We start from the raw sequence: 13,064 nt of genomic DNA, 5'->3' as shown, positions 1-13,064 counted from the left end.
AGACAGAAATCACAAGTAGGCAGAGAGGCAGGCAGCGAGAGGAGGAAGCAGGCTCCCTGCTGAGCAGAGATCCCAATGCCAGGGCTTAATCCCAGGACCCTGAGATCATGACCTGAGCAGAAGTCAGAGGCTTAACCCACTGAGCCACCCAGGTGCCCTTTGGTTATCTTTTGTAGGGGCTTTTATAAGACACCTGTGAGAATGTCTTCTATACTTGTAGCTTCCTCTTTACTTTCTTCATTTCTCTTTGATTTAAACTTTTTTCTTTCATTTTATCTTCTGTTTCTATTAACAAATGATACATTTTTCTTAGTAACTCTTGTGAGTTTCCAGTTCAGACTTCATGTATGAAATATTTTATATTTCATGGTTCTTTACTAAATTATACCACCTTGTTTCTGAGTTTTTTTTTCTATTTTTAATTGTGTTTATTATAGCTGATATCATTTTATTAATTTATTTTAGCTTGTCTTAAAATATTAGCCAACCGTTTTCATCTGCTTATTAGGCCTGTTTCTGGCATGATCTGGGATGTTCTCATTGGTCCATAGAAACTTTATTTTATCCCTCGTTTCTTTTTTGTTTTTTTAATAACTATTAAACATAGGACTTAATCGCAGTCTCCTTCCAGTTCTTCTTTCTTAGTCTCCTTCTATCTCTCTTTTGTTTGTTTGTTTGTTTGTTTGTTTTTCTTACTTTCTTCCATCCTTTCTGTGTTAATCAAGGCATAATTTATACAATAAAACAGGTTCAATGATTAACTACCATTCAAACTTCATTCAAAACAGTTCTGTTGCCTCAATCTGTTTACCCCACACCTCTCTGAAAAGACAATCATTATTTTGTTTTCTATCAACATAGATTAATTTTGGATATACTTGGATTTCATGTAAATGGAATCATATGGCACGCATAATTTTGACTATGATGTTAGGTATAGGCTTTTCACAGATGCCATTTATCTAATTATGTACGTTTACTTCTATTCCTATCTTACAAAGAATTTTTTCCTTTTTTTATAATCATTTGTATTTTATTTTTTAAAAATTTTTTGTATTCATTTAGTGAAATAACCATATGGCCTTTCTTTACTCTGCTCATGTGACAGTTTACACTGATTGCTTTTCAGATGGTAAAACAACTTTGTATTGGCATAAACTCCGGGTGTTTGTGACATAGTATCCATTTTTTAAATCGCTGCTTTCAGTTTGTTAATATTATATGAAAGATGTTCTACTTTTGTTGACAAGGGATATTGATCTATAAAACTTTCTCTTTTTTTCCCATATGTTTTTATTTTTTGGTATCAACATCAGAGTAATGCTGGCCTTATAAAATGAGTTAAGAACATGCTCTCACTCTGTTTTCTGAAAAAGTTCGTGTTAAATTGGCATTATGTCTTCATTAAATATGCCATTAATTAGGTGTAATTAAATATGTGTAAATGTACCTATGAAACAATTTGGACTACAAGTATTTGCAAAGGGATATTTTTTATTACAGGTTTATAAAAAATAATTATTTATTGAAATAAATTTCACTTATTGAAATAACTGAGATTACTTTCAATTTTTTTTTATTAACCTATAATTTATTACTTCCTTCAGGGGTACAGGTCTGTGGCTCATCGGTCTTACACAATTCACAACACTGACCATAGCACATACCTTTCCCAGTGTCCCATCACCCAACCACCCCAGCCCTCTCACTCCCCTCCCCTCCAGCAACCCTCAGACTTTCAATTTTTAATACATTTTGGCATAAAATTGTTGATAATTATACTTTTGAGGCCTGTATGATCTATCATGATAACCCCACTTTCATCTGTGGTGTTGGTAATTTGTATTTCCTCTTTCTTCCTTTATCAGCGTTGGTAGATGGCTATCAACTTTAGTAAATTTTTCAGTAAGCCAGTTAATGATCTCACTGATTTTCTGTAAGGTTTATTTTCTATTTCTTACTAAATGTTCTTTGCATTATTTCCATTCTTCTGCTTAGTCAAGTTCCATTTGCTCCTCTTCCGTTTCTGGAGTTAGATGCCTATATTATTTCACACCTTGATTTTTCTAATTAAAGGTGTTTTAAAGTTCTGAATTTCTAAGCACTGCTTCATCTGCTCCCACATCTTTTGGTATTTTATGTTTTAAATTTTAGTCCGTTTGTGGCTTTCCTGCTCTAGATCTTTCTCTTTTGTTGCCTGTGCGTAATGGTAAAAAAGAAAAAAAAATGACCTCATACTGCCTGCAGATTTGCCCCTCTAATATCTGCATTTCCTGTTTCCTTCGTCCTTTTCTTTATCCTGCACAATTTGAATCTACTCCCAGCGTTTTCTACCAGTGCAGAGCTCTGCCAAAAGAGGGAGTTTCTCCGGGTCAGTACTAAGACTTCATATATTCAGGCTGTCCCCAGCCCTTTCAGAACTGACTCTAGATCTTCTCTTCCATGCGCCAGAGTGTATAAAACCCCTTCCAGTTTCAGCTGCACCTCTCACATATCCCTTAAACAATTTTCAGGGGCGCCTGTGATTCGGGGTTTCTTCTGTTTTTCGGGACCTCCCCCCGCCCCGTTGCTTTCCTCTGCCTCCTCCCATATAGACAATGTCACAGTTTAGGTTCTGAGTTGTCAGTGGTTTGTCTCCCCTGTTTGCATTTGGAGGTTTGTGGTGATATTGGACACAGTGTTTTTGCAGATTTTTTTTTTATCAGTTTTGGTTTTTAATATCTCAGTTCGCTCTGTTTTGATGTGGGGATTGAGAGATTTCAAAACAGTTCTGCTGAAGCTATCTTTTCAGAATGCTGTGGCTACCTTGATTGTATCGCAGAGCCATAGTTTGTACTATTTCATGTTTGTAGCAAAAGAGGTGTAGCACTGACCTTTTCCAGAGACGTCTACTTACGAATCCTGATTGCAGGGTCTGGATTATTTAGTGACCTCTGGAGTTGTCTCTTACTATGACTGCTGCATTTTCTTTGCATTATAACTACGGTTCTTTCCACTACTGGCTTCTAGGGTATCACTGTCATTTCAAGAGTGTCCCACAGAACAGCCGGTAGTGAGGAAAGTCCCAGATAAAATGCCTGCCCTCTTTTGTGCTCCTGTGTTGCTGTTTGTTGGATGGGACCCTCCTGGATTCCAATTTAGGAAATTAAAAAAAAAAAGGTGGGAGTGCTAATTCAGAAAGCATGGAACTTATCCCTTGCACCCATATCCAAATGGGTATCTTTCATGTCATATAAATATGACTGAATTAGCTGAATGCCACCTAATACTGCATAGGATTATATAACCAAAAATGCCTCTAGCATACAAGGTACCTTGATAACTTGTAGAAATTATTGCCCATCATTTATTTGGTTATTTTTGGAAAGAGCTTATGATGCATTCTAGGGAGTGGGTGGTTGAATGCAGTTGGGAGAGCATTTGTGATCCTCAGATAAGTCTTTACTCTCTGTGTCCTACTTCGGTGACACATTCTTTCACCGTGGCCACTTCCAGAGAAATGGCTGCACACATAGGTTGTCATTATCGAGACTCGTGCTGTTGAGCACTTTCACATGCTGACTTCGGTTCAGTTGCAGGATCTCGTATGTCTCACAAGTTCATTGAGTCTTGCACAAAGAGCATTTTTTGTGAAAAATCCTTCTTAGAAAGTTAATACATGTATTGCTACTTTAGTTTATAACATGCAAGTACTTTTCACTGAATCTTTATGACAACCTTGAAAAGGAGACCTATCCTCCGCTTTATACCTGAAGAAACTGAAAAGCTCAAAACTGAAACTCGGAAGTTGCTGCCTTCTTAAAGCTACGTAGGCAATTTATGACAAAGCCAGGGGGAAATTACTCAATAATTAGAATAATTACTACCAGTATCAGAAACCTGTGTGCGAGCCAGTAATTCAAAAATGTCTGCAAGGGAACATGATCACATGAATGGTTTTTAATAACTCAGCCTCAATTGAATTAGTTACAGTTTAGAGAAAATTTTTAGTAAATATGTATTCACATTTCTTATATAATATAGAATACACAGTATTTGTGATGGAAAATAATATGTAATACAAAGTAAATTTGTTTTGTGTTGAAACATGTAACAGTTTGGAAAATCGTGTTTTGGAATTCAGTTGTTTATGATTCTGAATCCTGTATTTGCTGCTTTAGACCGTGCTGCCTCATGATAGAACTTTCAGAATGTTCTAAGTGGCTAAAGAGAGGAATCAATTATGACAGCTTAGGTATGTCTGCCCAGACTAACTGGCTTGGACTTTAATGATCAATTTAGGAAGCATAAATACCAAGAAATGGTGGGAAAAAGTAAATGGATGTCAGGGATCTGAGACCTAATTTCTGTCATACAGGTCGTAAAGTGTCTTTGGGCTCATAAGGAGAATGAGCGGTTTTCTCAGGAGGGAAGTATGTGCGCACTTTATCAGTTTTAATAAAATATGACCCAGATCTGTCTTAGACTTTTCCTGCCGCCGGCCATCTCCTCCCCTGGCAGTTGTCTCCCCATCAGCACATCCTGTGGACGCATTCTGATGTCATTACGATGGCTCAGGACGGCCAGATTCTCATATACTGTATCCACTTAGCCTGACTCTCTCAGGATTGACTGACTTTACTCTGTCATTTTTCCTACGAGGCAGACTAGGGAGAAATACATAATTCCCGGGAGCTACACATTTGGTCAAATGCATGCTGTCGTCTCGCCCCAGAATCTAAAACCTAGTGTCCCTGGGAATCTCACTGCTTAGAGACTACTGTGAGGCGAGTTTAAAAACAGAAGAGACTAGCCCGTTGGTCATAGGGTGGCTGTGAATTCTTTATTCGTGTGTAAGGCTCGGTTTCCTTCCCCTTCTGAGCACATTTACCCTACATATCTCATTTTACTAGTGCTCATCTCAAGGAGGTAGTTTTCATATATTTTTCAGGATAAGGATTTGAAATCAGCTATAGGACAAACTGAATACGTACACAGATGTGTGTTGATGTGTGTACGTGTGAACACATATTTTTAATCAAACAATGCAATATGGCAAACTCGAGTCGTCTTAGAAATGTTTGCTTCATAGTAAATCAGTAAATCAGAGGTTTGTGTAGCAGCAAAAGTGCTGGCCCTGCCAGGATAAGGGAGAAAAGGGAAGGGGGTGGCAAAGGTTATTGGAATGTCACTCCTTTTTGCAGCAACTCTGGCCATACGCTGACCAGCTGCCCAGGTGTCCTCACCATGACATTACTGGTTTTATTGGCCTAGGTCCTTTTCAGGGCATTTTTTATGGGAATGGAAGACTTTTGTTGAGTCGTAAAGATACCATTTACCAGTTGTATGTTCTTTGTCAACGAGGCCTTCTGAAACTCTTCCGAGCTTCATGTAGTTGTATTCTGAAGCAGCACCTTTTAAAGACTGACACTATCAGGGACACTTGGGTGGCTCAATGGGTTAAAGCTTCTGCCTTCTGCCCAGGTCATGATCTCAGGGTCCTGGGATGGAGCCCCGCATCGGGCTCTCTGCTCGGCAGGGAACCTGCTTCCTCCCCTCTCTCTCTCTGCCTGCTTCTCTGCCTACTTGTGTTCTCTGTCTGTCAAATAAATAATTAAAAAATCTTTGTAAAAAAAAAAAAAAAAGACTGACACATCAGTCCACAGTCACAGTGCTGGCTGCCATATTGGTATCCAGTCAATGATATTGCCATCCAGTCAATGATATTGCCATGATCTGATGAGAGACTTTGTCACCATTTCCTGAGACTCGCTTTTTTTTCTCCTCAGCAATGTCGGAAACCCAGCTGTATGTAAGCAATATAAAATACATAGAGAATACATAGTAGTTTGGGGACAAATGGCTAATATTTCATTACTTTAGAGTGTAGAAAGAAAGTAGAGACCCACTACTTATAATACGTCCCAACTTGATTCCACGTTTATTTCTGCGGTATATCAGGCACTTAGTGATTAACTTTGACAATGGAATTGGACCAAGGATAGTTATCAGTATATGGAGGATTCTAGTCAGCTGCTACTATCTGTATCCAAAACTCTAACATAAAACCGTAAGCGACTACTGTTGATGCTTGAAGAGTTTGAGTCTTCTTAGTAATAATAACCGTGTATGAATGAAATCACCATTTGGATGAAGGAAGAATATCCCATATTGGAAAGTAATCACAGCTTTTATGCTCCTGTGTGTGCTTTGACAGCTTTTTGGAGACGACAGCCTATTTCTTCATGAAGCCAAAACTTGGAGAAAAGGAGGTGTCCCCGAATGTTTTCTTCAGTATCTGGCATGAATTCAGCTCTGACTTTAAAGACTTTTGGAAGAAAGAGAACAAACTCATTCTACAAGAAAGGTAGGTTTTTTTCATTTGCACAATGGCATTTTAAAACTGGTATTTTATTAGGTGTGACATCACTGGGGTTGCCAACTTTTCTAGCCTAAATGAAAAATTAGATGGCCCTCAATCTGGGATATCGAGTCTAACAGGGTGCTGAGAACTGACAAAATTTGGAGTTTGAATAAGAAGGTTGGCCCAGAGGCTATGATGCTGCAGAGCATAGCAGGGAAATGGTTTGCCAGGACCACCGTCTGGTAAAACAACTTCTGTGAGGAGGAAACCACAAAAAAGCAGATCATGTAAGTGGAGTAGAACAAACCTACTGAGATGATAACCCCTACTCACCTCAAAAGACCAATAGCAAAGACCATATAAAGGTAAGATGAATCATTTTTGTTTTGTCTTGTTTTTGCTCAGTTCATGAGATACTGTCCAAATTTCACCATTTGTATTGAAGTTTCTGGCAGATGTCACCAGGAAACAGATGATTGGTATTTTTTAAAAGATCTTTCAGGATTCTTGTAGAATTACACCACATTTCCTAAAGTAAACTTTTTCAGGAATGAAGGGAAGTTTTTTCTCTTAGGTGTATGAAATAAAGTCTTTGTCACTGATTATGAAATTCTGTAGAGGTGTATTAAATATTAATTCAGGAGGAAGGCTAGCTCTCCCAGGACAGCAGCCCTAAATAACTAGGTCTACTGGGAGAAGGAAAACGAGGCACAATCACCCTGTAAACCACATGCTAAAACGGAACCAATCAGTTGCTTTCCAGCATCCTTGGCCTAACCATGATTTTGCTTCAGATCTTTAGAACACTTACATCCTGAGGGACTTCAGTCGTCATAACACAGAATTACAGTTTCTGCTTACTGTCTCCCATACATACAAAACTATGATTGTCCGCCTAGTTTTCATTTGTCAGTAGATTCTGAGAGGACACATCCTGAAATCAGTTGAAATTAATGGCTGGCGTCTTTTGAGCACATAGACTGTGGTGGGAGTGCTAACTCATGTAATTAATTACTTAGATTTCACGGTGTTTTCATAGAAAAAGCTATATACCTCAGTGAATAGTAGATGGAAAGAGAGTGGTCTGAACAGAAGGGAAGATGCTTTAAATATTCATTCTAAAGATGAGAGTGTTCTACTCCAAAGGTCATCATTATGGGTTAACCGAAAAGATGCGATTTTAGTCAAAAGTCCCATGCAGGTGAGCTAGGAGAGCGAATTACTGAAATATAGGCACACTTAAATTGTCATCCGTGTCCTTCAGACTTGGCCATATATTATCTTTCTGAAATTTTTTTTACCAAGCAAGGGCTCTCAGTTTGGAAAATCGTGAAGAGGAACCTCTTTTTGACTTCACACATCCCCTACCACCTCCCTTCCTGTCCCTCACGGGTCCCCATGGGCCTTCCTTCATCTCTAATCTCAACTTATTCCCCTGGAAAAGAGCTGACAAGTCAGTCACACAGCTGTACAAATCTGAGAGATGAATAGCTCTTTTTCTTTTTTTTTTTTTTTAAGGTTATTTATTTATTTATTTATTTGAGAGAGGGAGAGAGAGAAAGAGAGCGAGCAGGGGGAGGAGCAGAGGGAGAAGGACCAGAGACCACACTGAGCACAGAGCGGGACACGGGACTCGATCTCACCACCCTGAGATCAGGACCCGAGCCGAAATCAAGAGTCAGATGCTCCGCCCACTGAGCCAGCCAGGCGCCCTGACGGATGGGTGTCTCACCCCGTGCCGCTATGTGCTTGGTGGCTGGGGTCAGAGACCTCAGGAGGATGGAAGTGAGGATGGAAGTGACGGGCGTCAACAAGACAGAAAGGGTGGCGCTGTGGTCCGGGAGTCACTGTCCCGGCAGCCCGTCAGGGAGGCGATGTGCTGTCACTGGCCGGCGTGTTCCCGTGGTGGTGCCGCCGGAGGTCCTGGGACAGAAGGTGGGCGACTGCCATTGTGGTTCGCCTCTACTCCGCGCCTCTGTGCGGGAGCTGGGGAGATGCCCTTCAGGGAGTTGCTGGGACTGACTAAGGCGGTTGTCCCCCGCCCCCCAGGGCCACGCAGTCTCCCCCAGCCTGGGCTCCACGAGGTCGAGCTGTGTCTCTAGGTAACGCTTTGGTACCGGTCCACTGTTCCTTGATGTTTGATGCATTTAACGTGACCCAAACCAACGCTTCCTCACTGGGTGTCTCGTAAAACCAACCACGTGCTGCTTTCACTCTTCATCCTGTGCCCGTCCTGTCCTAGGACTGTACCCAGGCTCTTTTGACTCAACCTCTGGTGACTTTGCTCACCCCTTGGTGGCAGTGTTGTGAGTCGGCAGATGACAAGTGCTCTTCCCTGCAGGCTTCTCATGGTTCGGAATCATTTGCCTTTAACAAAGGGCTAAGGAGGAAGGTGAGCCAGGTGAGCCCGTCTTCTCTGCCCTTTGACTTCTGAAATTCACCTGCTGGCGGACTGGCTGCTTTGATGAGCAAGACCAGTGGTCTGATTGGTTTGTAGAAAACCTTCGTCCCTTTCCTTAGTGTAAGGACCAGTGACAATTTCCACTGGGAAAGGGTCGGGGGAGACCCTTGTTAAAAATTATTAAACAGTTTCAAGATGGCAAGTACAGAGCCCTCCCAAAAAAGTGTGCAGACAGCACCCATGAAGCCAGCCTTGCCCAGTGAAAGCTTTGCATCCTATTTTCTGTCGTAAATGGAAGGGCATTTTAGGAATGCTTCGTCTCCTCAGACATTGCTAAGAAACAGGATGTGGTCAATGAAAGGTGTTAAACTTTGTCTAGTGCAGTTGGTGTGGAGCTGAGTGGAACTTCACATCACGCTACAGATGCCTAAAATGGGTGTCTGTAACCCCAACCAGATTGTTGCCTCCTCTGTACCCTGTATTTATCATGTGCCTATTTTGTTTTGTCAGTCTTATACTATGATGATGCCTAATGATGTGTCTGTTTTCATTTAATACCATGACCATGCTGACGTTTGCCTTTTAGTCTTTATTTCCCACTGAGATGTTTTGTACCTTCGTTTATGATGTAGCTCTCACGGTCCCTAAGCCAGTGCCTTTCCACCCTTCTGGTCTCCATGAATTTTTGCTGACTTGACTTGTTAACATCATTGCCTTTGACACAGACATGGGAGTAACTTAGCTTACGAAGTAATGAACATGCTTTCCTACGCCGCTTAAGTTTATCCTTGTAAGTAATTTTTTAAAAATTCCAAATACTTTAAGCAAAAGGAAAGGCACTGTTAGACAGTCAGACTCCAGAAGGGCAGGGATGGAACTTGCATGTGGGTTGCCTGACTGCAGACACTGGAACTGCATTCTGTGGCGGTTAGTAAGGGACGTCCATGCTGTCGCTCACTATCTGTCTTTCTAAATGTCTTCTTTCCTCCTCTACTTCCTTCTTCTTCCTCTTCTTCTCTCCCTCTCTCTCTTTCTCACTCTGTTCTCATGGTCTCACTCTCTCCCCCTCTCATCTCCCTGCTACCACTCTCTGTGGTTCAGTCTAGTTTCCAAGTCAGGCTATTCCTTTACGGGCGGCCCCATGCCCATTGGTCACAGCCAAGACTCACACTCTCACAACCCAGTAGGAGAGGGCACTCTCCACCATCTAGAAAAATTCCAAGGAAGAACTCCAGAGGAGTTGTACCCAGTTCTGAATCAGGCACCATGGCCAGACGTGCGGGGTGCCGTAGTTCACAAACCCCGTTGTGCAGCCAGAAAGGAGGGCTGCCCTGATTGACAGCCCCCTTCATAGCAGTCACTGGAGTTAGGGAAGAGAAGTTTTCAACAAAAGGAAATAATAATATTACTACCCCAAATTTATTAAGCCTTTAAAAATAACCTGCGTAATTAGCAGAATGTCTTAGCATGGTAGAAAAAAACCTGAACGATGGTTTCACGGTGTCCCTTGGTCTCACTTGGAATTCACAGGTTGACTATCTTTAAGGTTGTAAATCCTGTAAAAATATCTCCTGTCCCACCATTTCTATTTGGTTCTGATTATAGAATGGTAGTAACTTTATATTTTCTGGCTTTGCCCTGATGATTCCTATGACTGAGTAACTGTATTTCTTGAATTGGTGAATTCCTACACATCTGTGAAAGGTCTTAAAAAGGTCTGCTCTCTTTCTAATTGATATGGTTTGGAAAACATGAGGATTTTTGAGTTAGCTCTTCTACTTACCAGCCTAGCCATAGGAAGTCATAGTTTCCTAAACTGCGTAATTGCGATGGTAATACCTCTCTTGCAGCGTTGTTGTGTGGACTAAACGAGGTAATATATTTAGAGTATGTTAACAGTGCCTACGTCCCCAGGGCTCTGTGGCTCTTCCTCCATCATTCAATATAAATGATTCCCTGATCATGGCTAGCTACAAAGGTAACATATCGGTAAGGCATGTTAAGCATCTTAAGAATATATTCAGTGGTTACAAGGCATTTTTGTGACTCAGTTACTTTGTGGATACGTAGAGTGTCTTGATGATGAGTCCAAGGGCAAACTTTTGTTTGAGAATGTTCACGTGGTCCATCCCTCTCTTATTGACATCATGATACAGAAAGGAGTTCCTGTTTTGATGCTTTTAGGCAACTGACACTGGTCTTGTCAAGTCAGAAAAGGTGTTTTTCCATAGACTTGCAACGAGGCATATGCAATCGTTAAAAAGAAATCCTTCTCGAAAAAGAGATCTAGACTTGTCATCACTGAGCAACACAAAACATATGGGAAAACATTTTTTAAAAAAATGAGCTTGGTATATCCAGAAGAGGGGGGGAAAACCAACATTTACTCTGTTGCACATCTCCCCAAAGGGCCCACATAGCACAGTGTTAATATGTCAGGGACTGGGCTGTCCTTATCTCTTTTATTTTCGGGAACTCGGTGGTGTCAGTATCACCTAGCCACCAAAGAATCCACATGGAGCTTGGACAGTAAGAGCTGTATGAATTAGAGGAAAGAAGTGTGGATTGATTGGGAATATGTGTTTGACCCCGATGGACCTGTGGTCCTGGGAGAAGACAGTGGGACCCAAAACAACTCCACTTCTCACTTTTGCTCTGTTGTAAGCAGACTTCAGTTTTTCAACAGTCTTCAGCTGTATAGTTATGTGAAATTATTTGTAATTATTCTCACATTCCATATGGAGTTTTTACTATGCACAGGAGACATTCAAATCCACTTGGTGAAGGTCCTATCTTGGTTCAGCTAACAGGCTAGTCCGCTTATGGTGTTATAGCAATGGGAGAAACCTGGGCAGGAGTGAAGTTTTAATTCTGTCCAGAGGACTTTTGACAAGGAGATTGGAGTTGGAGTAGGATTTTTACAGGCAGTCCACGGAGGTAAGGGCATTCTAGGCAAGGTAATACGGCTCTGGCTTTGTGGCCTATCAGAATTTTATTTTTAGTTGACTTAAGACATTTTAATTTAACAAATCAGTTGTGACATTAGTAACGGTTGTGTTTAAACTGTTGCCTAACTTAATTTACTGGCATATTTATTTTGAGACACGTAGTCTTTGATGACCCAGGAGGAAGGATAACTACTCCATTGCAAGCATGTGGCAATCAAGTCTAGTTTCTGCCTAACTGAAATCTGCAATTAGAGGAAAAGGATTTGAATGCTCGGCTGTAGAAGGTGATGCATTAACTTGGAGAGCACCTCATGCCATGTTAATATTCCTGTTACCATAATTTATATTTAAGAGAGCTGTATTTTCAGATTTAACCAGGACATCATTAGGATAGAAGGAAGTGACTGTTTTCGAAGGGATTGAAAGTAAATCTAAAGAATGGAGATAAGGAAAGAAGGTTTATTGTTATGTAATAATGTACTTGTTGGATACCTAGGTGAAATTGCCTCTTGGACTGCATTGCTGTGTTGCAGTATTAAATGAATGTAGCCAACTCTTTACCCCTTTAATTGAGGCATCAGTGTCTAGAGAAACAACACATAATGAAATTCTCTTCCTGCATCTGATTTTTGTAGTAGAAACTTTGGCACAATTGACAATGGAATCTGAGAATGTGTAGGGACTGTGACCTACATTCACTAAAGGAGTAATTAATATGCATTAAGACATAATAGATAATTCATTTATTTATTAACTTATTCAAAATTACTTATGTCCTACTGTGTGCTGGCCATATTTTCGGGCCATATGGTTCTTACCCTTTAGTGAGAGAAGTAGACAATAAAAAATAGACATGGTTTTAAATTATAGGTTGAAATCAGTACTGTGAGGAAAATAGTGAACCATTTTTGCAAAGCAAAAAGCAGAAGAGGTTCATTTAGAAAGTGTGGGCAGAGGAGGCCTTTCTGAAGAAGCAACATTTATGCTGACACTTAAAGAATTTGAGGGAAAGCCATGTTAAGGGGCAACATAACATGTGAGTCTACCAGGCAGAGGTTTAGGAAGGTCAAGACAACATGGCAGAAAAGATTGGGAGCACTCCAAGAAAGATGGAGATTTTGAGATGAATTTGATAAAATAGGCAGGGGCTTGATCACCCAGCCTCTTGTAGATCATGATAAGAGATTGACTTCTTTGTGCACACAATCGAAAAATCATCAAAGGGGTTTTTACGAAGGGACTAACTGGATAAGATTCATTCAATGAAAAGATTGTTGACCCAGATGGTAGTAGATTGGGCAGTGGTATTGAGAAACAAGTTAGGAAGTTCGTATAGTGGCCCAAGTGAAAGATGGGATGCTGTGGACCCACG

At 40.7% G+C, this 13,064-nt stretch overlaps 1 protein-coding gene across 2 annotated transcripts in view; it reads left to right on the top strand.

Annotated features, from left to right (window-relative positions):
* FMN2 (formin 2) overlaps window positions 1-13,064 on the top strand; it is a 358,907-nt gene that overhangs the window by 322,122 nt on the left and 23,721 nt on the right. For both annotated transcript variants that reach the window (XM_032862943.1, XM_032862944.1), the window contains one exon: window positions 6,197-6,346. In XM_032862943.1, coding sequence (XP_032718834.1) covers window positions 6,197-6,346 — 150 coding nt within the window. The remainder of the gene's footprint in view (window positions 1-6,196; window positions 6,347-13,064) is intronic.

Source organism: Lontra canadensis, unplaced genomic scaffold (assembly GCF_010015895.1).
Source record: "Lontra canadensis isolate GAN:19392208 unplaced genomic scaffold, GSC_riverotter_1.0 scaffold24, whole genome shotgun sequence".
Taxonomy (NCBI): domain Eukaryota; kingdom Metazoa; phylum Chordata; class Mammalia; order Carnivora; family Mustelidae; genus Lontra; species Lontra canadensis.
Note: the sequence above shows the minus strand (reverse complement) of the source record. Positions and strands in the feature narration are given on the sequence as shown.